At 58.3% G+C, this 24,446-nt stretch overlaps 4 protein-coding genes and 1 long non-coding RNA gene across 8 annotated transcripts; 2 read left to right on the top strand and 3 right to left on the bottom strand.

The window, feature by feature from the left end:
- The first annotated feature begins 10 nt into the window (after positions 1-10).
- On the top strand, positions 11-2,786 carry NR2C2AP (nuclear receptor 2C2 associated protein). Its single transcript, XM_074851860.1, has 6 exons — positions 11-28; positions 602-663; positions 839-929; positions 1,051-1,156; positions 1,441-1,509; positions 2,454-2,786. The coding sequence occupies exons 2-6, from the start codon at positions 623-625 to the stop codon at positions 2,567-2,569; spliced, it is 423 nt and encodes a 140-aa protein (XP_074707961.1). The 5' UTR covers positions 11-28; positions 602-622; the 3' UTR covers positions 2,570-2,786.
- A 511-nt stretch (positions 2,787-3,297) lies between these two features.
- On the bottom strand, positions 3,298-8,992 carry RFXANK (regulatory factor X associated ankyrin containing protein). Its single transcript, XM_074851847.1, has 10 exons — positions 8,754-8,992; positions 8,198-8,412; positions 7,896-7,973; positions 7,151-7,231; positions 6,721-6,786; positions 6,045-6,145; positions 4,886-5,011; positions 4,316-4,382; positions 4,010-4,090; positions 3,298-3,678 (listed from the first exon to the last, which is right to left on the bottom strand). Exons 1-10 carry the CDS (start codon positions 8,759-8,761, stop codon positions 3,620-3,622), a joined length of 882 nt encoding a protein of 293 aa, XP_074707948.1. The 5' UTR covers positions 8,762-8,992; the 3' UTR covers positions 3,298-3,619.
- An 802-nt stretch (positions 8,993-9,794) lies between these two features.
- On the top strand, positions 9,795-22,958 carry BORCS8 (BLOC-1 related complex subunit 8). Of its 4 annotated transcripts, XR_012626571.1 has the most exons (7): positions 9,820-9,852; positions 10,626-10,706; positions 11,399-11,511; positions 15,762-15,826; positions 16,214-16,321; positions 17,505-17,684; positions 22,827-22,958. XR_012626571.1 is itself a non-coding variant. In XM_074851858.1 (6 exons), the coding sequence occupies exons 1-6, from the start codon at positions 9,831-9,833 to the stop codon at positions 17,545-17,547; spliced, it is 432 nt and encodes a 143-aa protein (XP_074707959.1). In that variant the 5' UTR covers positions 9,820-9,830; the 3' UTR covers positions 17,548-18,060. The 4 variants fall into 4 exon arrangements, 2 of the variants coding, with proteins under 2 accessions (XP_074707960.1, XP_074707959.1); XR_012626572.1 differs by lacking the exon at positions 22,827-22,958 and having other exon boundaries at positions 16,214-16,429; positions 17,505-18,060; XM_074851858.1 differs by lacking the exon at positions 22,827-22,958 and having other exon boundaries at positions 17,505-18,060.
- LOC141935554 (uncharacterized) lies at positions 12,302-14,881 on the bottom strand. The gene is made up of 2 exons (XR_012626576.1): positions 14,074-14,881; positions 12,302-13,176 (listed from the first exon to the last, which is right to left on the bottom strand). It is a non-coding gene; the product is annotated as an uncharacterized LOC141935554 (long non-coding RNA).
- Positions 16,533-24,303, bottom strand: TMEM221 (transmembrane protein 221). Its single transcript, XM_074851846.1, has 3 exons — positions 23,769-24,303; positions 20,302-20,387; positions 16,533-20,078 (listed from the first exon to the last, which is right to left on the bottom strand). Exons 1-3 carry the CDS (start codon positions 24,062-24,064, stop codon positions 19,561-19,563), a joined length of 900 nt encoding a protein of 299 aa, XP_074707947.1. The 5' UTR covers positions 24,065-24,303; the 3' UTR covers positions 16,533-19,560.
- Between the last annotated feature and the right edge of the window lie 143 nt (positions 24,304-24,446).

Below are 24,446 nucleotides of genomic sequence, written 5' to 3'. Positions count from 1 at the left end.
CTCCGCCACTTCCTGCGCCGGGCGGGCGGTGAGTGGCGGCGGTCGGAGGGGACGGGGATGGGCGAGGGGACGGGAGCCGGGGGTGCCCCGGTGCTGCCGGGTCTCTTCAGTGCTGTCCGGGGGTCCACAAAGCTACTCAGTGTCCCTATTGCTGCTCAGGGGTCCCCAGTGCTGCCCGGATGTCTCTAATGCTGTCCTGGGGTCCCCAGGGCTGTCCTGGGGTCCCCAATGCTGCTCAGGGATCCCTAGTGCTTCCCGGGGGTCCCCAGTGCTGCCAGGGTGCCCCCAGTGATACCAGGGTGCCCCTAAGGTTTCTCAGGGGTCCTCAGTGCTGCCCAGCTGCCCCCAATGCTGCCCAGGGGTCCCCAGTGCTGCTCAAGTGTCCCCAATATTGCTTGGGGGTCCCCAGTGCTGCCAGAGTGCCCCCAGTGCTGTTTGGGTGCCCCCAATGCTGCCTGGGGGTCCCCAGTGCTGTCCAGGAGTCTCCATTGCTGCTCGGGTTGACCCCAGTACTGTCTGGGGGTCCCCAGTGCTGCCCAGGTGTCCCTGTTGCTGCTGGGTGACCCCATTTTTGCCCCTGGTTGACCCCATCTCTCTGCAGTCAGCACGACCACAGGCAGCGATGCCCGTGGAGCCCCTGGTCTGCGCCGACACGGCCACGCGGTGAGTCCCAGCCCCCCCAGGGGACAGCGGGCAGCGGGGTGCTGCGGCCACCGCCCCCCCCCAGCGGGTCCCTCCTGGGTGCCACACACCATCCCCTGGCCCTGCAGGGGACACGAGTCCCATCGCTGACGCTGTCCCCGTTGTGTCCCCGGGATGGTGGCGTGTGTCCCTGCAGGGTGAGCTCTGTACTTAACCGGGACGTGAAGCAGTTTGGGAAGAAGCACATGTTCGACACGAGCGAGGAGACATGCTGGAACTCGGACCAGGTGGGGGGACAAGGACGGGGAAGCCAGAGGGGTGGGCCGGGAGCCGTGTGCAGGGGCCGGGAGCCATGGACACCTCGCTGTCCCCGCCGTGACGGAGCCCCGCTGTCGTTCCTGCCTTCAGGGCACGTGCCAGTGGGTCACCCTGGATTTCCCCCGCACCGTCAAGGTCTCGCAGCTCCACATCCAGTTCCAGGGGGGATTCTCCAGCCGGCTGTGCACGCTGGAAGGTGAGGAGCTGGTTTAGGGGCACAGGGGTCCCTCTGCCTCAGTTTACCTGCACCTGGATCCCACAGCTGTTTCTTGTGAGGCCCAGAGGTATTTGTTAACTGCTCCCAAATCCTGAGAGGGGCTGAGGCTGTGGGCTGGAGCACAGAGGGGTGAATAGCGAGGACCTGGGTTGGGAGCCTGGTCCATTGATGGACCACTGCTCCCAGCCAACGCAGGGAGGATTTGGGGGGCTTGAAGGCTCCCCCAGCACCTGAGCCTCTGCCTCCACCTTTATCCTCCGCAGGCTGCAGAGCAGGCGAAGAACTGGTGAAAATATCCGCCCTGTACCCCGAGGACATCAATGCCATGCAGATATCCTTTGCCGCGTTGTGGAGGGGCAGGGGGGGCGATGGCAGAGCTGCAGTTTAAACGACAGACCTGCGGGTACCTGTTGGCCCTTTGCCACTGCTGTAGCTACTGGGCAGAGCTGGAGCAGATCCAGACGTCGGCTGCGGTACGCCGGGGTGTAAGCCCCACGCGTGCCCCCTCGGGGCAGGTCTCCCACGTGTCACAGAATCCCAGAATCATCTGGGTTGGAAAAGCCCTTGTAGCTCCTCCAGTCTAACCATGAACCTCACCCTGACCGTTCCCAACTCCACCAGATCCCTCAGCGCTGGCTCAACCCGACTCTTCAACCCCTCCAGGGATGGGGACTCCCCCCCTGCCCTGGGCAGCCCATTCCAACGCCCAACAACCCCTTCTGCAAAGAAATCCTTCCTAAGAGCCAGTCTGACCCTGCCCTGGCGCAGCTTGAGCCCATTCCCTCTTGTCCTTGGCTCGAGAGACTCATCCCCCCTCTCTGCACCCTCCTTTCAGGGAGTTGTAGAGGGCCATGAGGTCTCCCCTCAGCCTCCTCTTCTCCAGACTAAACCCCCCCAGTTCCCTCAGCCGCTCCCCATCAGACCTGTGCTCCAGACCCTGCACCAGCTCCGTTGCCCTTCTCTGGACACGCTCGAGTCATTCAATGGCCTTTTTGGAGTGAGGGGCCCAAAACTGAACCCACTCATCGAGGGGCGGCCTCCCCAGTGCCGAGCACAGGGGTAAGATCCCTCCCCTGTCCCTGCTGGCCGTGCTATGGCTGATACAAGCCAGGATGCCATTGGCCTTCTTGGCCACCTGGGCACACTGCTGGCTCCTGTTCAGCCAGCTGGCAACCAACCCCCCCCAGGTCCCCCTCTGACTGGCAGCTCTCCAGCCACTCCTCCCCAAGCCTGTAGCATCCTCCTGCCTATTTTTCTCCTTTACGGCCCCCACACAGATTCCAGGTGGAGGAGACGGAGCTGGATAAGCTGAAGATCACCTTTGAGAACAGCACAGACTTCTTCGGGAGGATCGTGGTGTATCACCTCAGGGTGCTGGGGGAGAAGCTCTAGGGACAGCGTGGGGGGCTGCACCCCACTGCCTGTGCTGGGGCTCTGCTGCGTGGGGGGAAACTGGACAGCAAACCCTGCCAGCGGGGAGGTGCTGCCCCCAATTGCACCCCAAGGCGCTGAGAGGGGACCCCCAGGCCCACAGGATGGCAGTGACAGAGCAGAGATCCTCATGGGATGCAGCTTGTGTCACCAGCTGAATAAATCGTGTCCCCGCTCCTTCCCGGCTGCTCCTTGGGCAAGTGGCACCCTGGGACTGAGCCCTCTGGGGTTTGCCATGGCTGCGCCGGTGCATGGCTTGAGCAGGAGAGAGGAGGAGAGTCCCCTCCGTGTGCCGGGGGCTCTGGCTGTCTCTCACCTTTGCCAACCACCCCTGAACTTCTTGGAGCGGCTCTTTGTGGCCTTGCAGGGCTCCGGCTCAGGATCGTGGCTGTCGGCCGGGGCCGTGCTGTGTTCCTGGCTGGCAGGGTGATGCTTCCCGCAGGGTTTTGCTTCTGCCTGTGGCTATTTCCCTGGCTGTGTGCAGAGAGGGCTTGGCAAGTTTATGGGTGTTAAGAGGGAGCTTCCCTCTTCAATGAGACAGCTCTGGAGAGGAAGAGCAGCGCACTGGCGGGGCGCAGGCCTTGGGGAGGTTGGTTGGCCCAGTTCCCCTCACTGTTCCCCAGTAGCTGGTACTGGGATTGGGGACTGGCCGCTGTGAGAGGCCGAGGCCATGGACAGGGCTCCACACAGCTGCTTTAGGGTTTAATTCCAATAATGCAATACCTGAACGCACACACGCACGAAGCAGCTGAGCCCGGACAGGGCAGAAATGCAGCTGCCCTGAGGAATGAGTGTCCCTGGGTGCGGGGGACCGTGGCCGTGCCACCCTCGGGGAGAGGCACAGATCCACCGAGGTGCCCAGCTCCCTCCACATGCTCCTTGCTGGAAGCATCGTGCCACTGCCCTGTTTGTTGCAGCACGGCTGGGTGAGGCTGTGGTGGTCCCAGAGGAGGGTCCTGTGTGGGCTGGGAGAAGCGCTGGTGCTGCAGCGGTGCAGCACGAGCCGCTGCGTCACTCCTGCTCTTTGTTCTGGAATAGCTTGAGGATGTGATTTTCGATCACCTGTTGGACTAAGGGAGGGGAGAGAAGTGAAACCCACTGCTGTGGGCAGGACCTGGTCACCATTTTGCTGCTGTTTTCCAGTGGGAGGCTGGAAAACCCCTTTCTCCAGGGGCCTGTCCCCATCTCCCCCGTCCCAGCTCGATCTCCAGCACCACTCCGGCTTGGAGGGGGAGCAAGGGGAACAGGACCCATCTTGATTTCTCTGGCTCATTTTCAGAGCGGGGAGCAGTGGTGGAAGGTCAAAAAAAGCCCTGAGCAAGGCTGGAAGCTGGGAATTGCCTGGAGGGTTTTTGGTAAGGGAAGGGCGGGCTCCCTGCCAGGCACGGAGGGGACACTTGCCTTTCTTGTGTCCCAGGGCCACGGCCAGATCCATCGGCGTGTAGCCAGAATCTGCCTCCGTCGTCAGATCAGCGCCGCGAGCTGCAAGCAGGCAGTGGAGATCAGGGCACGGCGCTCCCCTGCCGATGTGGCGTCCCCCTCCGGCTCAGGGGACCCCCAAAAGGTGCCCGTCCTGGCTGGGCAGCCCCCCGTGAGTGGGGAGCTGCTCAGTTTCTCCCCCCAGGCGTGTCCCGCTCTCTCCCCGAGGCGGTTACCAACGAGCAGCGGATTCGAGGCCAAGGACTAAGTGCAGATCTTCCCCGTTACCTAGTAGGGCCTCGACACACTTGACGTGATTGCCGCGCACGGCGTAGAGCAGAGGAGTGCCGCCGTTCTGCAGGGAAAGGGAAGGGGCTGCGTCACTGCCGGCTGGCACAGGGCTGTGCTCACGCAGCTCCGGCTTCTCCCGCAGCGGCAGGTCCCCGACCCGCTGGGATCCCCTTTCCACCCTCTCCCAGCTCCGGGCTGGGTGTTTTCTCACAGAGCGGCTCTGCTCAGGTGTTATTCTCTGTATGTAATACAATAGCTTTTAAATTGTGTAATTTTAAAGACAACCTTAAGTTCTGGGCGCTGTTTCCTTGTGGCTGCTAACATCACCAGTGTGAACAACTGAGGAAACCATTTAAAATTATTATCCAGATTAATTTCTCAAAACACGAGCAGGCAGACGAGCGCTGCGAAGCATCTAGGAGAGAGGTGTTGCTGCTAGCTCAGCCCAGAACGATGCGAACTCGCTGCTGCTTTTTTAAAATGAGCTTGGCGGAGCCCTGGCGGGGCTTGGTGTCGCTCCCAGCGCCGGCGCGGTCCCCGCAGCGGCCTGCGCCCGGCAGCACTCACCCAGTCGTAGATGTTGATGTCCACGTCCCTCTCCAGCAGCATGACGACGATGTCGGTGTAGCCGCCCATGCTGGCCAGGGCCAGGGCGCTCTCCCGCTCCTTCGCCAGCGCGTGGGGGTCAGCGCCCTGGGGACAGCGCAGGCGTTAGCCCCGGCGGGGTGCAGGAGCCCTGCTGAGACCTGGGGTGCTCAGCACAGCCTTGCTGGGTGCCCCAGGGGGGCTGAGCACAGAGCCAGGGCCCAGCGGCCTGGTGGGGCAGAGACAGCTCACGCATCCCCAGTGACCTCCCCTTACAAAGTCCCTGACTGGGTGTATTTTAAGCATCATCAAACGTCTCAGGTGAGGACTTAAAAGCCCTTCTCCAGTGTCAGTAAACTAAGCCTGATGGTTCCTGTCACTCAGCCCCTTTCCCATCACTGGGAACAGTGTTACCAGCCCTGTCTAGACACCTGTACAATACCCACCCTCTCTTTTGTTACTGAATTACCTAGAAAACCTCCCTGTCCTCCAAGCCCTGCCAGCCACAGACCTCTCCTGGACATCATTATAGCCTTTACCAATGTATCACCTTGTTTATTTTGGGTTGTTAGTCCCTCTGGTAACAGATTGCAATGTTGCTGTTAATACAGCAACAGAGCCAGCGTTTGGCCAGCGCTTACGAGGTGCGAGTGCTCGCTGATCCTTGGACACACGCAGATGTGGGACTGAGCTTTGGGGAGCAGCTTGATCCAGAGCACAGGAGGATCTGGTTCCTGCTCACCCCCAGACAGTCCTCAGCTGCAAGCCCAGCACTCAAGGACGAAGAAGCAATGAGTTCATTAACTGCAACGATACCTCGGCGAGCACATTTGCTGGCAGATTACAGGGCCCAAGTGATAAGTCTGATCTCAAATTACCAATAAGCAGATATTTAATTACAAACAGTTATTGCTAGCTGTGAGATAAGGCTCTTCATGCTCCTGACTTAGCTCACAGCCCAGTGGGGAGCAGCATCCAGCAGCATCTGAGCTGTTAGCTCTGCAGCCGCGTCCTGTTTGGTGCCATGGGAAAAACTGGCTGAGATGGTACCAGGATGGTGCTGGACAGACAATTTGGCGGCTGCCAGGATCGGAGATGGGAAGTCTCCTGTTAACGAGGTGCTGCATGAGCGTGGCCTTACCCATTCCAGCAGGTGACGGACCGTTTCGATCTCTCCGAAGGCTGCAGCCCAGATCAGCGGTGTGAAACCTCTCTCATCAGGTTTATTTACCAAGTTCTCACCTGCACAGACACGGATGAGACATCGTAAACAGGGAGGGTAAAGCCCCCTCTGCTCCCTGTCCTCCCAGTAAAAACTGGGCTGAGGGTTTATCAAAGAGTGGATATTAGGAAGTATTTCTTTCCAGAAGGGGCTGTTGGGCGTTGGAATGGGCTGCACAGGGCAGGGGGGGAGTCCCCATCCCTGGAGGGGGTGAAGAGTCGGGTTGACCCAGCGCTGAGGGATCTGGTGGAGTTGGGAATGGTCAGTGTGAGGTTAATCATAGAATCATTCAGGTTGGAAAAGACCTTTGGGATCATCGAGTCCAACCATCAGCCCGACTCTACAAAGTTCTCCCCTACCCCACATCCCCCAACATCTCATCTAAACGACCCTTAAACACATCCAGGGATGGTGACTCCACCCCCTCCCTGAGCAGCCTATTCCACTGTCTGACCACTCTTTCTGTGAAAATTTTTTTTTTTAACGGTTGGACTAGAGGATCTTCAAGGTCTTTTCCAACCTTGGTGATTCTGAGTGCGCTATGACGTGGCAGGACTCTGCGTGATCTGGGGTGAGAACCCAGAGAGACACGTACCTTTCCGAAGGTGCTCTTTCAGCTGGCTGAGCTCACCTTGGGCAGCAAGCTGGTGGATGGACAATGCTGGGGGACAGAAAGAATTCACCCGTCAGGATAAAATGTTTCCCCAGTTCAGCACCTATGGTCTGCAGGTGGGTCCCTGCAAGCCTGGGGAGGTGGTAAGTGGCCAGCCCCCATCTGAGCCCCAAAAAACCTGATGGGTAATTAACACCCTTCTGCTGTTTAGCAGCGGGGACAGCCAGACAGGGCAAGAGCTGAGAGCAGCAGCACTGGAGGGAGCAGCCTGAGAGACAAGGCCGGTGGGCACTGAGCAGTGTGGCAGCAGGAGATGGAGGGAGGCTCCAGCCCCACTGTCCCTCTGCTCCCTCCACACCCCACATCTGTTGGTGTGCGAGACGCACAGCCTGCTCTGCCCGGCCGTACTCACTGTCCAGCGTGGCTGGGAGGGCCGAGATCTCGTTGCCTCGCTGCCGGTTCGTCAGCGTGTTCGAGTGCTTCAGGGGGAAACCTGTTCCAGAGAGAGGAGAGAGTCAGGGCACGTCTCCTCCATGCACAGGGAGGAACTACACTGACTTGAAGCCAAGAGCTTCATGAAAGCTCAGGTCTCATGTGACTTATCTGAAGCTGTTCCCTCCCGTCCCTGCACAAAAAGAATTATTCCCTTGCAAGTAAAGAGCCTGAAGGCTGAGGTTTGACCAGTGCACAGGGACCAACAGCTGATAAAACAGCCCAAACAGCTGCCCAAGGAGGGGCAGGGTCCATCTGGGGCACTGCGGGAGGCAGAGATCTGGCAATAATGGCATAATTGCAAACGATATACTGCAGAGGACATCCTGGGGGATGCACTCAAGTTCATCCTCATGTTCCCTACCCTTGAAGAGCTCCACTTGGAAATCTGAATGTGTTTTCAACAAGCAATTTGTAGTTTAATTAGGAAAGTATATGAAAAGAGTTTATCTCCAGTTCCTCTGCGTGGAGCTGCAGCGACCTCTCACTGCTGGCACAAGTCATCACCAAAGTCTGGGTTTGGACTTGGCCTTGCAACATTATGGGAGGGACCAGCAGCAGTAAAAGACTTTTTTCTAGCTGCCTTTGTGGGATGAGAGACCCAGATGACCTCTCCCACGCTCATCTCCCACCAGGGCTGTGCCTGAGCATCTGTGAGCACTCACTGTCCAGGGCCAAGAGCTCGGTGCTCCTCTGCCTGTCTGTCGAGGCAGTCGAGGGCTTCGGGAGAGTCTCTGCTCCACCTACAAAACAAGGGCGGCCATTGGGAACCTCAGTTCTGCTTTTTGGGGAGCAGGCTGGGCTCCACACATGGCACAAGGAGACCCAACCGGCACGGCAAGCACCCCGCCTGCACCCAGACCCCAGGGTGCCGGGCACGTTGATCCCAGTTTTCAGGGGGACAGATGCTGCAGGATCCCGGGGCCGTGCATGCCCTGTCTCAGCTCCCGTCACCCCCAGCACTCACCGTCCCCGTGGTTCAAGCGTGGCACGTCCTGCTCTGGCCGCAGACTCCCCGGGGGAGCCCCGCTGTCCCCCGTGTCCCTGGTCCCTGCCAGCTCCTCTGCGCCTGCTGCTCTCTCGGCTCCATTTTCACCCTCTTTCCGTTGCTCCTGGGCGTCCGTGTCGTTTAGGGGTGTCTCCACGAGATGAGCGACTGCTTCTTCCCCTTCCATGGGGCAGCTGCACACAACAACATGTCAGAAAGGGAGAAAAAGTGGGGACAGAAAGGGACAGAAAGGGAAGGGGAGGGGGGAGGCTGCCTAGTCCCTGAGTGGCCCCCAAACTCCTCCGTGCCGGCAGCGCAGTCTGGGGTCCCGCTTGCCCTCTCCAGCCGGACTCCCCGCACCGCCGGCGGACAAAAGCTCGGCAGCGCTGCGAAGCCGCCCGGGGAGCATCTCCAAACCGCTCCCCCCAGCACGGCCGCCTTCCCGCTCGCAGCGGGACCGAGCCAGGGCAGGCCGGAGGGAATTCCCCCCTTCTCCCCAGCCCCCCCACTGCCGCCTGCGGCCATCCCTGCCCACCTCGCCATCCCCCGGGGTTGGCCGGTGGGGCCCGTCCCGGCTCAGGCCAAGCCGCCGCTCCCCGGTGAGGAGTCTGGGCTCCCCCCCGGCATCCCCCGGTCCTGCCCCAGCACTTCCCCTTCCTCCGGCCGCAGCCGGCGCGGCCTGGCAGGGCCCAGCCAGGCTTGGCGGGGGCGGGGGGGGCCGCCTGAGGGGAGCGGGGGGCACAGTGGGGGCCCCCCCTGTCCAGCTCCACCTGCCCGCTGACGGCACGGAGGCCGGGCGAGGCGGGACGGCTGGTGTTAAAGCGACAGTCCCTTTGGTGGGATGGGGACGAGGTGGCGGCGGCCATGGGGCAGCAGGTCCCCCCCGACACGGCGGGGAGGGCGGGGGACACCCCCCGTTTGTGCCTTGTCCCACACGGGGCCCGCTCCCGCCTGGGGAGAGCAGCTCCGGCCCCCCAAGCCCTGGGGGTGGGAGCGCTCCGGCCCCACGGCGGGGCTGTGAGGGGACAAAAGTGCGGTGGCGGGGTCGGGGGGGGGGGGGGGGACGGGGACGACACCCCCGGGCCTCAGGGCCTGGCAAAGTGCCCCGCGATGTCCCCCCAACCCTGTACAGCACCGGGGGGCGCGGGGGGGGGCCAGCGCTGGCGCCCGCGGCCTCCACCCGCCTCGAGGCCTCCACACAGAGACCCCGGGGGGGGTCATCGATGAGGAAAGGGGCGATCGTGGTGGTTTAACGCCCCCACACACACCGGGGTGGCTCGGAGCAGCGGGGGCGCAGTGGCCCGACCCGGGGGAGGCCGCTCCGGAGATCTGCCCGTGGGGCGGGCCCGGTCCCGGGGTGCGGGGGGGGACGGCCCGGGGGGAGCACTCGAGAGTGGGGGGGCTGGGGGGGGGGGCTGGGGCGGAACGGTAGCGCTGGGGCGGCGTTTCCAGCCGGGGCCCTTTGAGCGAACGGAGGCGCCGCGAGTGTTTCCGACCGGGGCGGTTTCAGCGGGCGCCGGCGGAAGCGGAAGCGGCGGCGCGGGAGGGAGGAGGAGGAGGAGGAGGAGGAGGAGGAGGAGGAGGAGGGGGGAGGAGGATGGAGGAACCCGAGATGCAGCTGAAGGTGAAGAAAGGTGGGAGCGGGCCGGGGGCGGCCGGGGAGTGGCGGCTCGGTGCGGCGGGGCTGGGCGTGGCCGGGCTCTGCGGGTCTGAGTTGGCCGGTCGCGACAGGAGCCTGCGGGTCGTGACAGGGCGCGGGCGGGCCAGGGCTGTGCAGCGACAGCAAAGTCACGGCAGGGCCCTGCGGGTCGGGAGAGGGAAAGGTGCGACGGGACGGGGCAAGTGGCGACAGCGGGGGTGGTGGCAGGGCACTGCAGGGCCCGAAAAGGCACCGTGGGCTTAGTCACGATGGGGTCGTGACAGGGCGGGGGACGGCGTGTCCCGACGGGACCCTCAGTTCGGGGCAGGCAGAGCTGGCGGGACCCCGCTGGGCCCCCCTCGGAGCTGGCCCTGCCGCGAGGAGCTGCCCTGTGCCCCCCCTCTCCCGTCTTGTCCCCTCTTTACCTGCCCTGCTGCGAGGGTCTGGGAATAATTCGTGTCAGGAGGGGAGATAGACGTTGTGTCTGTCCCGGGTGCGGATTATTATTCTGGTAAAATTTTGTATTTATTCCCATTTGCCTTCGGAAGGCTCAGCGTGTCCACTGGTGTTACGGAACTGGGGTATCTGGGCAGTTGTCACTGAAACAAAAGCTCTGAAGGGAAGAGGAGAGAATAATTTTCCTTAAAATAGAAAATTATGCAGAAACTGGAAGGTGTTCTGCTTCAGCCTGGTGAAAACACTCCCTGATTCACCCCCCCACTATGAACAATGAGACAATCTTCGATTTTTGTGTCTCTTGGTTATTAGGAGCTGGCGGTGTTCTTGCAGACGTGCAGGGAAAGAGGGATCAAAGCTGTGCTGTAGCTGCGCAAACCACCAGCGGAAAAGGCGTCCCTGGCCCGGACAGGCCGGGATAGGAGGGGTGGAGTGGGGGGAAGCGGCTCAGCAGGCAGCTTGGAACGACACCGAAGCTTCCCGAGCCCTGGTCTGCAGCCACCGTGTCTCCTCCGTGGACATTTTTAGGATGTCACTGGGAGGGAGGTGTCTGGAGGGGAGCAACAGAAGGACCCCGCAGCGGGGGGTGGCTGAGGCACAGGCGAGCTCGAGGGCCGGAGCAGAGATGAGCCCGAATGGCCGGTAACGAGGCCGGGCGGCAGCAGGCCCGGGAACGGGAGCCAGGCTGCTGCTGGGCTCTGCTCATCTCCTGGCCCCCTGCAAAGGGGTCAGAAAGGACCCAGTGACGGGCATAACCCAAGTGGTCCCTGAAATCAGAACAGCCAGAGCTCGTAGGGGGCCGCGGCAGCGGTGACGTCCCAGGCTGGGCTGTTGGTGGCTGGAGCCAAGCTTGTCGCTGGCTGCAGTTGCCGTTATGGGGAGAGTGGAGACGGGGCTGCCTGTTCAGCGGGGTTTTGCTTTCACGTCCTTGTTAACAGACTAGTTATGAAAAATACCTGGGGTTGTGCTCTGATCTCTCCATTGTGGTGTTGGGGACAGGACCAGCGTTCCAGGGCAGCCTTTCCAACCCCACCTTTCCCCCTGTTTCTCCCCGCTTTCCATAACTGTTGTTTTTCTTGTTGCAGTTACGGATAAATTCACGGAGAGCATGTACGTCCTGGCCAACGAGCCCTCCGTGGCCCTGTACCGGCTGCAGGAGCACGTGCGGAGATCCCTCCCGGAGCTCGCACAGCACAAGGTGAGTCGTGCTTCGCTTTCCAGAGCTACAACACAGTCGGGCGCAAAACATTTTCCTGACTTGGCACGTTGTCCCTATTTCACCTCCCTTAGGGGGTGGGAAGGAGGGAGGAAATCAGCCATGGGGGTGCGAGGTGCTGCGGGACCCCGGCTCAGTCTGAACCAGAGGGGATGAGGGGATGTTGCAAATTTACCTGTGGACCTGAGGAAAAAAGCTTGAGAGTCCAACCCCGTGCTCGCACAGCTGGACTTGTGCGTGGAGACAAAGAAAAACGAGTAGTGTGTTTTGTGCAGGGCGGAGGGAGATGTTAAATCTTATTACCCCTGCCTACACTGTGCGATTTTTATTTCCTACATAAAATAAGAGGGAGGGTGAGAGGAGGGAAGGGGGAGTGTGAAGAAACAAGTGCGAAGAGCCCACATGAGGCAAAGCAGGATAATGAATCGCATCTCACAGCTGTGTTCCTACTTTCCTCCAGAGCACGGAGCACAGACACTTTAATGCCAGCCTTGTTGTCCTTCTCCCTCTTCTGCCAGTCATGATTCATTAGGAGTGATGTCTCATGAATAGATTACTGCTTCATGTCTATGCTAATGCACTGTCAGGCCCCATTTTTCACCTTTGTTTTACAGCCCTGGTTTCCAAATTAACCTGGATTGTGACACTTTATTATTCAATTATTTATTAACATTTTATATACGTGTCTGTGTGCAGTGGTAGGTGTATAGAGATGTATATGTATGTATAGCACAGGCTGATGCGACTGCATCACTGGCATGCAGGAGACAGGTTTGTAATATTATTCCTGAGCTGTCACTTGCTTTTATTTAATCAAGATAGTCCCGGTTTCAGGGAATGTGTCCTGAACAAAAGGAAATTGAGCAAATTGTATGACGAGTCATGCAGAGGGAAGAGATCAGTTCCCATCACTGAACGGTGCGTAACGGGGACGAGGGGCAGCGCAGAAGCACTAATGGAAGCGACAGCTGAGCGAAGGCGCCGGACGCGGCACGTGTTGTTAGGCAGCGGCTTTATGCCGGGCAAGATCTCTGAAAACCTTTGATTCTCTCATTTTCCCAGCTCAGCATGCTCATCGCAATTATCCGCAGCGTTCTGTGACCTCTCTGGCTCATCTAAGTTCGTTTCCTAGCTGCAGCCGTCCCAGAGAATTCTCTTTTGTAGCCAAAATTGCTGCTGTTTTGCCCTTTCTTCTTGTGAGAAAGGAGGTCACGCTGTCCTGTGGATGCCAGCAGCAAACACAAGGACCCTGCGTCCCCCCGTGTGACTGCAGCTGTCACAACCATCAGGTACCTTTGCTCTTTGATGCCTTCATGTTCAGCCTTGCAGCCGCCCTCCTGCCCTGGCCACTAGCCCCAGCTGGGGCAGCGGTGGCCTTTGTACACGAGGAAGAGCTCGCTGTGCTCCCCGCAGTAACGCTGCATGTCAGGACAAAGCTGAACCGACTTCGTGGTGCCCTCTGCCCCAGGGCACAGCAGGGCACTGCCCCAGTGCCACCCCAGTACCTCTTTGCCTCTCTAGTGTTAGAAAACAATTCCTGGTGCTTGCTCGGAGGTGCTGCTGGTTACATCCATGGGCACTTCCAGCTTCTTAACTGCTTTCTTGGTTATTGGCTCTGTGTTTAATGGTGCAGTGATGTGGTAAGAACTGGGAGAAAATGGAAAGAAAATTATTTGTGGCAGCTGGAACAACAGCAGATCCCAGAGCTGCTGCTAGTGACTTTTCCTCCAGCCTTGTCAGCTCCCGAGTTTGTTTTTTCCAAGGCTGCAGCATCGTGTTTGGGAGCATGCTCTCCTCTCTGCTGGTAACCAGTCCCTGGTAGGACCTGGGAGGGTTAAACTTAACTCAGGTAGGACAGTGTCCTGACTGTGCTACCAGGCTGCTGGTAATGGGCTTGTGGCCAGGTCCCCTCCATTGTCCTTTATCCCACTCTCATTTTATCCCAATTTCAGGCATTGCAGTTTGCAGTGAACAGGCCCTTGAGCCCAGGCAGCCAGACCCCGGGAGAGAGGGATGTGCTCAGGACCCTGCCAGGGCCATCGTCACAGTGGAGCGTTCAATTAGATGGGGATGGATATTTTGGGTTGCTCTGCCAGAGCCCATCGGCTTTGTGGCTAGAAACTGGAACAGGAGGGTGTCAGCAGGGCTGTGCACCGTGAAAACGCTGTCAGGTTTTATCTAAATCAGAGCAAAGGCATTAAAGTGAGGTGGTTTTAATTCTTCAGAAGAGAAAAGAAGAAAAAGAAATGTTCTGTGTGGATCCATTCTCAGGTAATTTAGTCCCAAGGTGCAGGTAATGTATAAAGGAAATAGGATTTATCTGTGGTTTCCAGCTTCCCTTCAGCTGTGCAGCAGCTCCATCTCTGGCTGGCCGAGTTCTCCCGAAACGCAGCCTTTGAAATTCCCAGGGGGATTAAACCTAGGAAAAATTGGGAGGAAGGGGGCTGGGAGAAAAGTTTCTGCAAGAAGAAGGTCACCTCCGTGCCTTTACAGCAAGAAGCTTTTTATGATTTGATAAAACAATAATCTTAATACCGTCCTCACCATCTGAAACTCTCCAAGCAGATTTACCTCCTCCCTGATAAGCGACGGCGTGATGCGAGGCCCTCGCTGGCTCCGCGCGTCGTAGCTGCGCCGCTAAGCCCCGCTCTGCACAGAGGGGCCTTTCTGGATTTCCCCTGGTCTTTTTGAGAACTTATATCTCCTCATTAATTTACTTCCAAGCAACGTGTCATTAGTGCTATTGTATATTAATAGCTGGCTTTAGTTCTTAAACTGCATCCAAGGGCATGTCCTGGGAATTTGAAGAAAGGACATCAAGAAAAGATTAAGGAGGAGCTCTAGGGAAAGGCTCTTGTTCCTAATTAAGGACATGAAAATTCCAGGAATTGGTGGGAATGCTGGGAACAGACATGACTGGCTCTGGTACCGGGAAATGATTAAAATCTACTGGTGCTCAGAAACAGCAGGACCACAGGCGTGCGGCTGTGACACGTACGACTGAGCCAGTGCGATGTCAGGGTCTAAATGGCTGTTAAAGCTCATCTGGCACCTCTTGGAGAGAGCAGGGTGAGGAGCTGCAGGAAGGTTTCTGTGTCTTTTGCAGCAAAGCGCGTTCCCAGCAGCAGATACAGTCGTGTAAAATGCGGTTGGTCCCTGAGACAAGCACAGTCCCTGTGGGGTTGTGAGTCCTGGGTCGAAGGACCCTCTCCTGCAGAGAGCTGCCTAGAGTGCTGCATGTAGAGGCTTGTTTCTTTTGTAGCTTAAAACTATGTGGTCAAGCGTCCTGATGTAGGGCAGGCTTTGAACAGGAGAAGTGATCTTGGACGCAGTCCAAGCTCCTACCCGACCTCCTTCACTCACAGAAAGAGGCCCTTGGCTTTCCTCTGGCTTGTAACTAGACCCAGCCGAATAGGCTGGGGAATTAGCTCCCATGAGAACGTATTTTAGAGTGCCCGAACTACTTAAGGACTTTTGAAATAGTTATCTATTGAGCTACACCTCTGAATTCAGCAGCGCTTTCATTGCGATTTGTGTATTTGTTTGGTTTTTCCCTTTCCTTGGAGCTACAGCATACAATTATGTCCCGCTGCATGCCATGCTGCTTGAGCCTGTGGGAAGTTCACAGGGCTCCTTCCAGCTCGTGGAAGGAAGGGCACGGTGCTGACTGCTGCTTGGCGTCGGACACCGGAGTTTCAGAGCAGGCTGGGGAACAGGCCCGCTTGCGAATGGCAGGTCTGATGAAACCAGAACTTTCAGTGCTATGAAAGAAACTTTCACCTGGTTTTGCATGAAGGACCAAACTCCCCGGGAGCCGTGTTAGTTCAGAGCCTGGTTGCCTGCTGGGCCAGACACACTGGGAGATCTGAGTATTCTTGAAACATCCAGCTGGTCCGTTGCACTTAGCGCAGTTACTGGTTGCTCACAGCCTGACTTTTGGCTGGCTCGTAGGCTAAAACATCTAAAAACAAGGGGAATTTTGCCAGAGTATCCAAAGTGTTGGCCTGAACTAGTAGCCCTTCCGGAAATACAGACAGTAAATGTTTCTTTTAAACACTAGTGCGCGGCACCCGGAGTGTGTCACAGGCTGTCAAGCGGGAGATGGAATCCAAACCCAATTTCTAGTGAAAAGCAGCCAGAGCCCTCGTTTGGGCAGGGCTGGCAGCGCGTATCGCTGCGGGCTGCCTCTGCCCGGTGTGTGCCTGACGGTGCTGCCTTCTCTTCTCTTTCAGTCTGACATGCAGAGCTGGGAGGAGCAAAGCCAAGGAGCCATCTACACGGTGGAGTACGCCTGCAGGTACGAGAGACTCCTCCGAGCAGCAGGGTTGTGTTCGCAGGCGGAGGTGGTGCGGTAGAAACAAGGCAGAGGCTGCCTGCTCTTCCCTGACACCTCCCAGGGAGACAGCAGTGGGTGTGAGGGCGTGAGGCAGTGCTCTCTGAACCGTTACCGTGAATCTCGGGGGCTTCACTTTGATGAGCACACCAGCTCTTCCCCAGCTGGGCGTGCGGCGCAGCCCTGCTGCTCCCCTGCAGTAAATCCACCCACCAGCTAGCTAGTGTGTAGCTGAGCTTTCTTATTAACCATCCTCTCTGTCGTGGCGGGGGTGCGCTCTAAAACCACGCCGCCTTTGCAAATACTAACCAGTCCTCCATCTCCCTCCACCCCCCTTCTCTCTTCTTCCAGTGCCATAAAGAACATGACCGACAGCAGCGTGTACTTCAAGAGCATTGACAGTCTGCTCAAACATGCCATAGCCATGAAGGACCAGCTGAACGCTGCGCAGGGCCGCAGGTAGCAAGGGGATGTGACACTGCCTGTTTAGCTGAGTGACCGTTCTGGCTGGCAGAGGCTTTGGTGATGTAATGCAGCCCAGTGCAAATATGCCAAGCAGTTACTTCGGTAATATGATTCTAGACTATTATTTGAAAGAGCATGCTGCTTGCTTTCCAGTGATCTTCTGGCTGTGTTTACTGGGAAGCAAATAATCTTGTTTACAAAAGGGTAACTGGAAAATAATTTATTTCCTTATTTAAAAAGGGATGTTTGGTTGTCTAATACATCAAATCTTTGTTGTGTCAAAGGCGTTTGGAGTCAGATCACAGAATCGCACAGAATCACTGAGGTTGGAAAAGACCTTTGGGATCATTGAGTCCAACCCTCAGCCCAACTCTACAAGTTCTCCCCTACACCACATCCCCCAACATCTCATCTAAACGACCCTTAAACACATCCAGGGATGGTGACTCCACCCCCTCCCTGGGCAGCCTATTCCACTGTCTGACCACTCTTTCTGGGAAAAACTTTTTCCTAATGTCCAGTCTGAACCTCCCCTGTTGCAGTTTAACGTTGGAGATGATGCTACAGAGATGGAGTAGGTGAGAGGCTGCGTTTGTGCTGTTCTCTGTCACGTGTGTGGCTCTTTTTGGGCAGAGTCCCATAGAGATAAGTGGTAGCAGAACGACGATGATGCATTTTTGTATGTTGAACTACAGCTACTAAAATATCTTCCAGCAGATCGTCTGAGTCTAGTGTATTTGTCTCTCCTGAGAACCGTGTTGGTATTGGAGTCTGAAGGGGTAGAAGGGAGAAAATTCCCAAATGCCCATCCCTGATAAAACCACCACAGCCAACAGAGTGCCTCTGTCTCTGCAGAATGACTCTGCCTCAGACACTCCTGGTTCAGGTTCTGTGTTTTCCCAGTTGCCCACATGGCAGGGTCACGCTCTGTGCAGCCCAGAGCATTTTTAGTGGTTTTCACAGTGGTGTGGCTGTGAAGATTGCTGTCTCGACACCCGTGGGGGCTGGGGTATGCTGCTCCGTAGCTGCGCAGCACGCTGAAAGCTGTGTTTGTCTAAACTGCTCTCCTGCTGCGAGCAGGGAGGGTTTATTTGAGGAAGCCCCTGGTTCTTCACATTCTTCTGGCTGCTGGTGTCCTGCCTGCCTGCTGGACGTGACTGTCTCTTTCTTTTTACAGCACTGTTGCCCCACAAGCCAAGAATCCTCCAGCCAGTTCCTGATTTTAGACAAGACTGTCCTCTGCCGCCTTCTCCAGCCCAGCTCTCTGTTCTCCAGCCACGGGGAGGAGTGAGAAACCACCTGCTCAGTCTCTGAAGCTGCACAGAGCCCTGCCTGCCTCTCCATTCCCACTAACAAGGTGCTGCACCAAAGCAGGCAAATCCTGCCCTGGGGCTCAGGACTGCATTTGGGGGTTGCTTTGGGGAGCACTTCTGTCCCTTTCCACAGCACTCTGCAAAAGGGAAATGGGGTGGTTCTGCATTTGTCCTTTCCAGTTCTTTTCGATGGCAGACTGCTATGAAGCGTTTTTCTCTCTACCTCTTGGCCACAGAAATATCTCCGAAAAACTAGGTCTTGCTTTCAGTATTTTGTAGATGGCTGTGTAAAGACGTAACATAGGCACACTTCAGCTTTGTTCAGGAGGCATTCTGCAAGGAGAGTTTTTCATGTGTGTGCCAGGGAGTTGCTGAATTTGGTTTTAGTGAGAACAATAATAAAAAAGAAAAAACAAGAAAGTTCTGTCTAAAACCTTCCCCTGTTGCTCACTCCGGCTGGGGGGTCTTGGAGCCTGCTGGCTCTGCGTGTTTCAAAGGGCATGGAGCAAAACAAAGACATGCAGAGTTGGAGCCTTTCAAGTGAAAAAAGAAACTGTCCTGTTCTTCAAAAAAACAACAAAAAAAGGACTTTCTTCATCCCGTGTCAAGCAGTGGGAAGCAGAGCTGTACGCACAGCTTTGGAGGTCACTTTAAAAAGGATGCAACTTTAATGTTAATCTCTCCTGGAACCAACAGTTCTCTTCTGCTGAAGAATTTACCAAGGATGCAGGGATCAAAGCAGCGCTAAACTCCGTTTCCAAAGAAATCGTATTGTGCTGAGGATAACAGGTATCTTTCAGGATAATAGCACGGGAGGTGAGAGGGAATCTGTTTGAATCGGTGGCCTCCCTTCATGCCTTACTTCACAGTCCAGCAGAAGTGCTTTGCTGATTGCTGAAGGATAAGGAATTGGGGAAGAGCCAAGCGTGCTGCTGCTCTGGGCCTGGGCTGGCAGAGCACGGAGCTGCGAGGAGGGGGACGGAGCGAGTCAGACCTGCTTGTGTTTCACAGAAACAGCTGCTGCCTTTGGTACTCCTGCTTTCTGCCCTGCATGCAGCAGAGGACTGGCAGTGCCAACACAAACCCTTCCTGGACCTCAGCCTTGACAGCTGGCTCTTCTGGTGGCACCCAGGTAAAGCCCAGAGGGGCCCCTCCACTGCTGGGTAACCCCTGAAGTGACCCTGCTTAGCCAGCCAAGCTCCGCGTAGAGCGGGGACGTGCTGGTGACCAAGCAGCAGGCTCTCTGCCACCCTGAACCCGCTCTCTGCCACCCCGAACCCATCCTCTGCACCTTGCAGGCTCCTCTGGTTCCATCTCACTCCTCCATCGCCTCCCTCGGTTTCTTAACACCTGCCTGGCTGCACGCTGGGTGGGTTGTGTGGACCGTCTTGGTGTGGTGCTGGCTCCCGGGGATGGAGGAGGAAGGAATGAGGCAGAGGAAGAGCAGGGAGGTACAGCCAGCCAGGGAGATGGGCTGGGCTCTGCTGGAGGAGGGTAGGTCTGCTCATGGACAAGGTTCCACTTGGTTCTTTCCACCCCTGTGTTCCTCTTCCCTTCGCTGCAGCTGGGACAGCCCTGGGGTCCGGTGTGGGTTGCTGCCGGCCACTGCCCTGTCAGCGTGGTCCTTGTTTGGGGGGTGACAAAGGCCAGCGGCGTGGCAGGAGGGGCTGGGGGCTCTGGGCAGGCGGCCGAGGGCTTTTGGCTTTGAGTGGAGGTGGTGTCTTCTCAGTAAAAGGAGCAAAGAGCATCAGGCAGTGGGTGCACAGACCCCCCAAGGGTCTGTAGAAGGGTGGAAAAGCAGCCACCCCCCTGCTCTGCTGAGACATGACCTATATTAAGCTCTAATTAGAGATGCAAATCTTGGCCCTGGTGCTTGCAGCTCCCCTGGGACAAGACAGGGCGAAAAGCTCCCACTTCCACTCACACCAGAGTCGAGTCCTTGCCCGAGGCGCCGGGTTTGCGTGACAGCACGTTCCTCATCTCCTGCGTGACGCCGTGCCAGGGCTTGCCCTGGGCCTGCAGCAGCCCCGACTCTGCCGACAGCGTCCTGTGCGTTCGGGGCGGGTTGTAGCTCTCCTGCTCGGAGCGAAGCCCGGGGCTGCCCGAGGAGGTGAGGTTGCTGCTGGCCGGAGAGCCCAGCTGAGATTTGCGCTCCAGGAAAGGAGGGAAAGAAAATTCCCGGTGGATCTCAGGCCGGGGCCGGGGTTCAGCTACGTTCTTGTTGTTCAGATCGCTGGCGGAGGATTCGCCGTGCTGGGCAGAGTCGTTCTCATACAGGGTGTGAGAGACCTCGGAGCGGCCGCGGCGTGAAACCTGGGAAGCCCGTACCAGGGCGTGTGTCACCGTGATCAGCAGGACGATGATGCCGGAGGAGAGGATACAAGCGCTGGCAATGCCGGCCTCCAGTTCAAACAGCAGCAGCATGTAGATGGCAAGAGCTGGAAGGAAAAAGAGAGCGCAGAACGTCTTGAGGAACCAGAAGGACTAAGGCGATGCAGCTGACTGGCAAACGTAAGGGCTGGCCACCAAGAACAGAAACTTCGCGCTACGGGAATGAGCTGGCAAAGCCATTTGCAAAACAAACCCGATGCTGAAGTAGAAACTCAGGGCTGGGCTGCAAACGCAGGGTCTGCGCTGCGCCGGTGGGAAATGAGCACTTGCCTGTGAGGTAGACTGAGACCCCGCAGCAGAACAAGCCGATGGCAGCGTGACGAACCGTCCGGCTGTCCAGAAGGAACCAGTCTGCCCTGTGAAAACAGGTGAGGAAAAATACAGGCCTCTGTAGTCTCCTGGCCCTGGTCTCAGCACAGGAAAAACGCTGATGGTCTGGCCCCTGCTGAGAAACTGAAACACTGGTTTTGCATAGAGAAGAGGCTCGGGGCCAGGTCACGAGCCCCAGGACCTCTGCTGAATTGAGGTTTCCCCCAGGCTGCTGGGTTGCACAGCTCTGAGCTGCGTTCTTCCGGCTCTGGAACATAAGATTTTGAGATAACTTCAAATTTCAAACTTTTCCTGCCCAGTTCTAGCTGCGCTTTGGAAACCAGAAGGAGTCAGGGGTTCAGGAGAGAGAGAGAAATGGCTGAAGGCCTTTTGCAGGTGATTTGCCCCTGTTCAGCAGACCCTGAAGAACAAGCAAGGAACAAAACGGAGGCGTGGCAAGTCCATCTCCTCCTTAAAGAAAGAATGACAAGTGCTGGTGTGTTGAATTAAGCAAGGCCAGGTTCTCCCTTCACCCTTGGGACTGGATTTCTGCGCTCAGCTCAGATTGCAAGCCTTTTGTCTGCAAGGGGCTTGGTACTTGAATTGTGCTTAAAACACATGAAAAGACCAGCTCCTTTCCAGCAGGGCCTTTGTTTTCCACCCAGCACCCACCCCTGTGCCGGCAAGCTCTCCCCCAAGCCACCGACAGCTCTGCCTGGGCATCTTCCGAGCCAGATTGGCCGGGCAAACCTCAGCCCTCGCTGGGCTTTGGAGGCTGCTGTCGCCAGAGGATGCTCCTGTTAATTGGGAGAGCCGGATGTGGTCGTTAAGGGGACGCAGCGTAGTGCGGCCGGGGTGGAGGTTGGTGACCGGGTGCCAGGCGACTCGGGGGGTTGGAAAGGCGAGTGCTCAGAGAGATGCTGCCATCACTGGGATGCTGGGAAGCTGCAAACAGTCCCTCGTGGGGGGAGTGTGCACAAGGCCTCGCTGGGGCCACCTTCAAAAGTCCCCAGGAGCCGGTTGGAAGTGCTCTGGGTTCAAAGGACCAGCTGAAGGGGCAGCAGCACAACCATCCTCCTGGCAGCACCAGCCCTCGCGCTGCTCCTTGGCAGCAGCCAGCTCCTTCCACCCTGCAGGCTCAATTCAGCGGGTGAGGATGCTGTGCCCTGGCCTGGCCCCCTCCCCTCCTCCTGGACTTCTTGTAGCCCCTTGGCTGTTGCCGCCCACCCCAGGAGCCGTTAATAGAGCCTGGACCTGCTCCCGCTCCTCCTCGCTGCCGGGGGAAGAGCAGCCGCTTTGTTTTATTAATTACCTGAGCCAGGGCAGGGGGGGGATTAGCGAGGAGGAGAAGGACTTTGTTTGGAGCTGGCTCGGACTATTGAGCGCAACGCTGAGAAGCGGAGCGGTAATTCAGTGTGACAGGCCCAACGTGGGAAAGGTCCCTGGGACGTGAGCGGGTCCCCTAATGAAACCGGTGCCCGATGCTGGCCACGAGGAGACGGCGGCTAATGGGGTCCCACATCATGGGGGAGAGGGGCTGCATCCTGCCGGTACCTCCTGCCCACAGACCAGCACCCCTGTGTCCCCAGAACCTGCCCTTTTCCTCCCAAACACGAGTGTAACCCTCAGGTTGCAGCTGGGGAAACTGAGGCACGGCCAGATTAAGTGATCTGCTCCAAATCCGAGGCTGAGGGATCCCAACCCTACCAACACCTGCAGCAGAGCCAAAAGCAGCCTCTCGCTTCGCAGGGGCTCTGAAGCAGAGCCCAAAAATATTATTTAATATAATATTTTGGGAAGAGCTTTCCTGCTGGGCGAGATGTGCCAGCGGGGTCCGCAGCCGCGCGGTGATGGTTGTTCCCTCCTGTAAGTCCTTGAACAAGGTGTGAGGGCTGTCCCACGGCCACCACCCTCCCTCTCCCTACCTGTGACTCTGCATCTCGCTGCCTAATTAACAGCTGCTCCCGTTTCACGTGCGGGATGGTCAAAGTTGAACCTTACCACTTCAAAATGGAGCGTTTTACAGCCCAAAGCCGTACCAGATCTCAGACAAATTTACAGCTTACGGGGAATTTTCTGCTTGTACGAGTTTTCCAGCAGAAACTCAGCTCCCACCAAAAGCAAAGTTTGCTGCTGGAACTTTGTATTTTGCAGAAATATTTTGCTCTCCTTCGTTAACGAGCTCGCTAAGCGTCAGCTTGGCTTGGAAGATGCCAAGAGGAGATGCTGCGGCTCGCTGGAGTGCCGCCAGCCGCTGTGCTCCGAGGCATTGATGGGTTTGTCTAATTAGGGACAAAAGTAACTGTTGAAACATTATCATTTCCTTTAAATGAGTTTTGGCTTGCTTAAGTCAGTGTGGTCCCAAAACAGTCCTGTGGGGACCATCGCGTGAGCTACACAGAGGGACCTCCAGGACAGACCAGTTTCCACCAAGATGCCTTTAAATCTGTTTATTCACAAGTTGTTTTTTTCTTCTTCTAACCCAGAAGCGGAGCTGGTGCTGGGCCGGGCCAGCGCAGGCAGAGGAGCCACCAACCCAGCCCAGGTCGAGGAGGGAGAGAGGAATTGCTTCTGAAATACTTTTGCAACTGTAAATGTGCTGGTAATGATTAAGTCAACACATGTCTGTGGTTAATGATCCCGGGCCTGGGGTCGTTTTGGTGCTGCCCGGGTGGCCTGGGCCCTCACCTCGGCAGCGACCCAGAGCCCCCGCTGCAAAGGGACAAATTTGGGGGCTCCTGGGTGTCACGGCCCGGCCCAGCACGTCGCCCCTTTGAGCTGAGCTGGCCTGGCCAGGCCCGAGTGCCCCCAGAACTCCCACGAGCCCCGAGAGGGACCCTCATGCATGCGCTGGGTTTACGCAGGGATGTAACCACAGCCGGGTGGGCTCTAAACTCTCTCCTGGTTGATCCAGTCGTCACACACAGCTACACCCCAAATTAAGGGGCACATTTACAGCCCCGGGGTTCATTGGCCAGAGATAACCCTGTGTCCGGGTGAATTTTGTGATACCCGAGTGCCAGCAGCACCGTTTGCTCCCTGCAACCCCCTTTCGTGAGGGCAGTGACTGGGGGGGGGGCTGGTAAAGGCCGGATTGTGGGGTGCAGGAGGGGTCGGCAGGGCTGCGCGTGAGCCCACACTGCGGTGACGAGCACCTTGTGACAGGTCCCGGGGCAGCAGCGTTACCCTGCCCCCTCACCCTCCTCGCACCCCTCATTCCCCCAATTCCTTCTGCACCCTTCCAGCACCCTCCCTCCCCTGGGGACTCCAGCCCCCTGCTCCCCCCTCAGCCTCCCGCTGCCCAAGATCCCTCTAAGCCCCCCACCCCAGGGCTCCAGAGCATCCCGGTGCCCCCCCTAACCCCCCTGCACCCCCAAGCCCCGGTGCCCCACACCCCCCTGCACCCCCGGTGTCCCCGCGGTTCTCACCGGTCGGGCCCGGGCTGCCCCCGGCACAGCTCGGTGCTGAAGTAGCCGTGGAGGAGGCAGAGGAGGAGGCAGCTCACGTTGAGCACCAGGCAGAGCGCGGCCAGCACGGCCGACACCGGCAGCAGGACGGCGGCCGCCGGCTCCGGCAGAGCCCCTCGACCGGCACCGGGACCGGCACCGGCCCGCCCCGACGGCAGCTGGAAGATGAGGCTGGAGGCGAGCAGGGCCATGGCGGCGGCCAGCGTGCCGAACAGCAGCAGCACCGTCAGGGCTCGCTGCGGGTAGGCGGAGGGCATGGCGGGGCCGGTACCGGGAACCGGGGGAGCACCGGGAACCGGGGAGGCACCGGGCCGGCAGACCCGCTCCGCTTCCCAAAGTTGCGTGCGCTCCGCCTCACCCCCACCCCGCAGTGCTCCCGCGGCTGGATCTCGGACCGGGAACCGGCACCGGGAAGAGGGAACCGGCACCGGGCCGGGAGAACCGCTCGGGGCGGCCGGAGCTGCGGCCCCGCGGGGCGTTCGCCTCCGCCCGTCCCGCAGCCCCCGCGCCGCTGCCCCGGACGGGGCGGGCCGGGGCGGGCCGGTCCTGCCTCCCGGGACGGCCCCTCGCCGCGGGGGCTGCAGCGCAGCGGCTCCCCCGGGCTGAGACCCCCCCCCCCGGGGCTGGGACACCCCCCTC

The sequence above is a fragment of the Strix uralensis genome, chromosome 27 (genome assembly GCF_047716275.1).
Source record: "Strix uralensis isolate ZFMK-TIS-50842 chromosome 27, bStrUra1, whole genome shotgun sequence".
NCBI classification, from domain to species: Eukaryota; Metazoa; Chordata; class Aves; order Strigiformes; family Strigidae; genus Strix; species Strix uralensis.
Note: the sequence above shows the minus strand (reverse complement) of the source record. Positions and strands in the feature narration are given on the sequence as shown.

Bases quoted from the DNA above. Each gene is read 5' to 3' on its own strand.
- RFXANK (XM_074851847.1), bottom strand. The intron at 7,232-7,895 runs GTGAGTGCTCAC...TCTCTGGAACAG, and splicing joins CGAGCTCTTGGCCCTGGACA to GTTTCCCCCTGAAGCACTCG. The intron at 6,787-7,150 runs GTGAGTACGGCC...TCTGTCCCCCAG, and splicing joins CCTCCCAGCCACGCTGGACA to CATTGTCCATCCACCAGCTT.
- TMEM221 (XM_074851846.1), bottom strand. From the start codon at position 24,064: ATGCCCTCCGCCTACCCGCAGCGAGCCCTGACGGTGCTGCTGCTGTTC. The intron at 20,388-23,768 runs GTGAGAACCGCG...CTGTTTTCACAG, and splicing joins GGGCAGCCCGGGCCCGACCG to GGCAGACTGGTTCCTTCTGG. The intron at 20,079-20,301 runs GCAAGTGCTCAT...TTTTCCTTCCAG, and splicing joins GGTCTCAGTCTACCTCACAG to CTCTTGCCATCTACATGCTG.
- NR2C2AP (XM_074851860.1), top strand. From the start codon at position 623: ATGCCCGTGGAGCCCCTGGTCTGCGCCGACACGGCCACGCG. The intron at 930-1,050 runs GTGGGGGGACAA...TCCTGCCTTCAG, and splicing joins CATGCTGGAACTCGGACCAG to GGCACGTGCCAGTGGGTCAC. The intron at 1,510-2,453 runs TATCCTTTGCCG...GGCCCCCACACA, and splicing joins GGACATCAATGCCATGCAGA to GATTCCAGGTGGAGGAGACG.
- BORCS8 (XM_074851858.1), top strand. From the start codon at position 9,831: ATGCAGCTGAAGGTGAAGAAAG. The intron at 10,707-11,398 runs GCGTCCCTGGCC...TTCTTGTTGCAG, and splicing joins GCAAACCACCAGCGGAAAAG to TTACGGATAAATTCACGGAG. The intron at 11,512-15,761 runs GTGAGTCGTGCT...CTTCTCTTTCAG, and splicing joins CGGAGCTCGCACAGCACAAG to TCTGACATGCAGAGCTGGGA.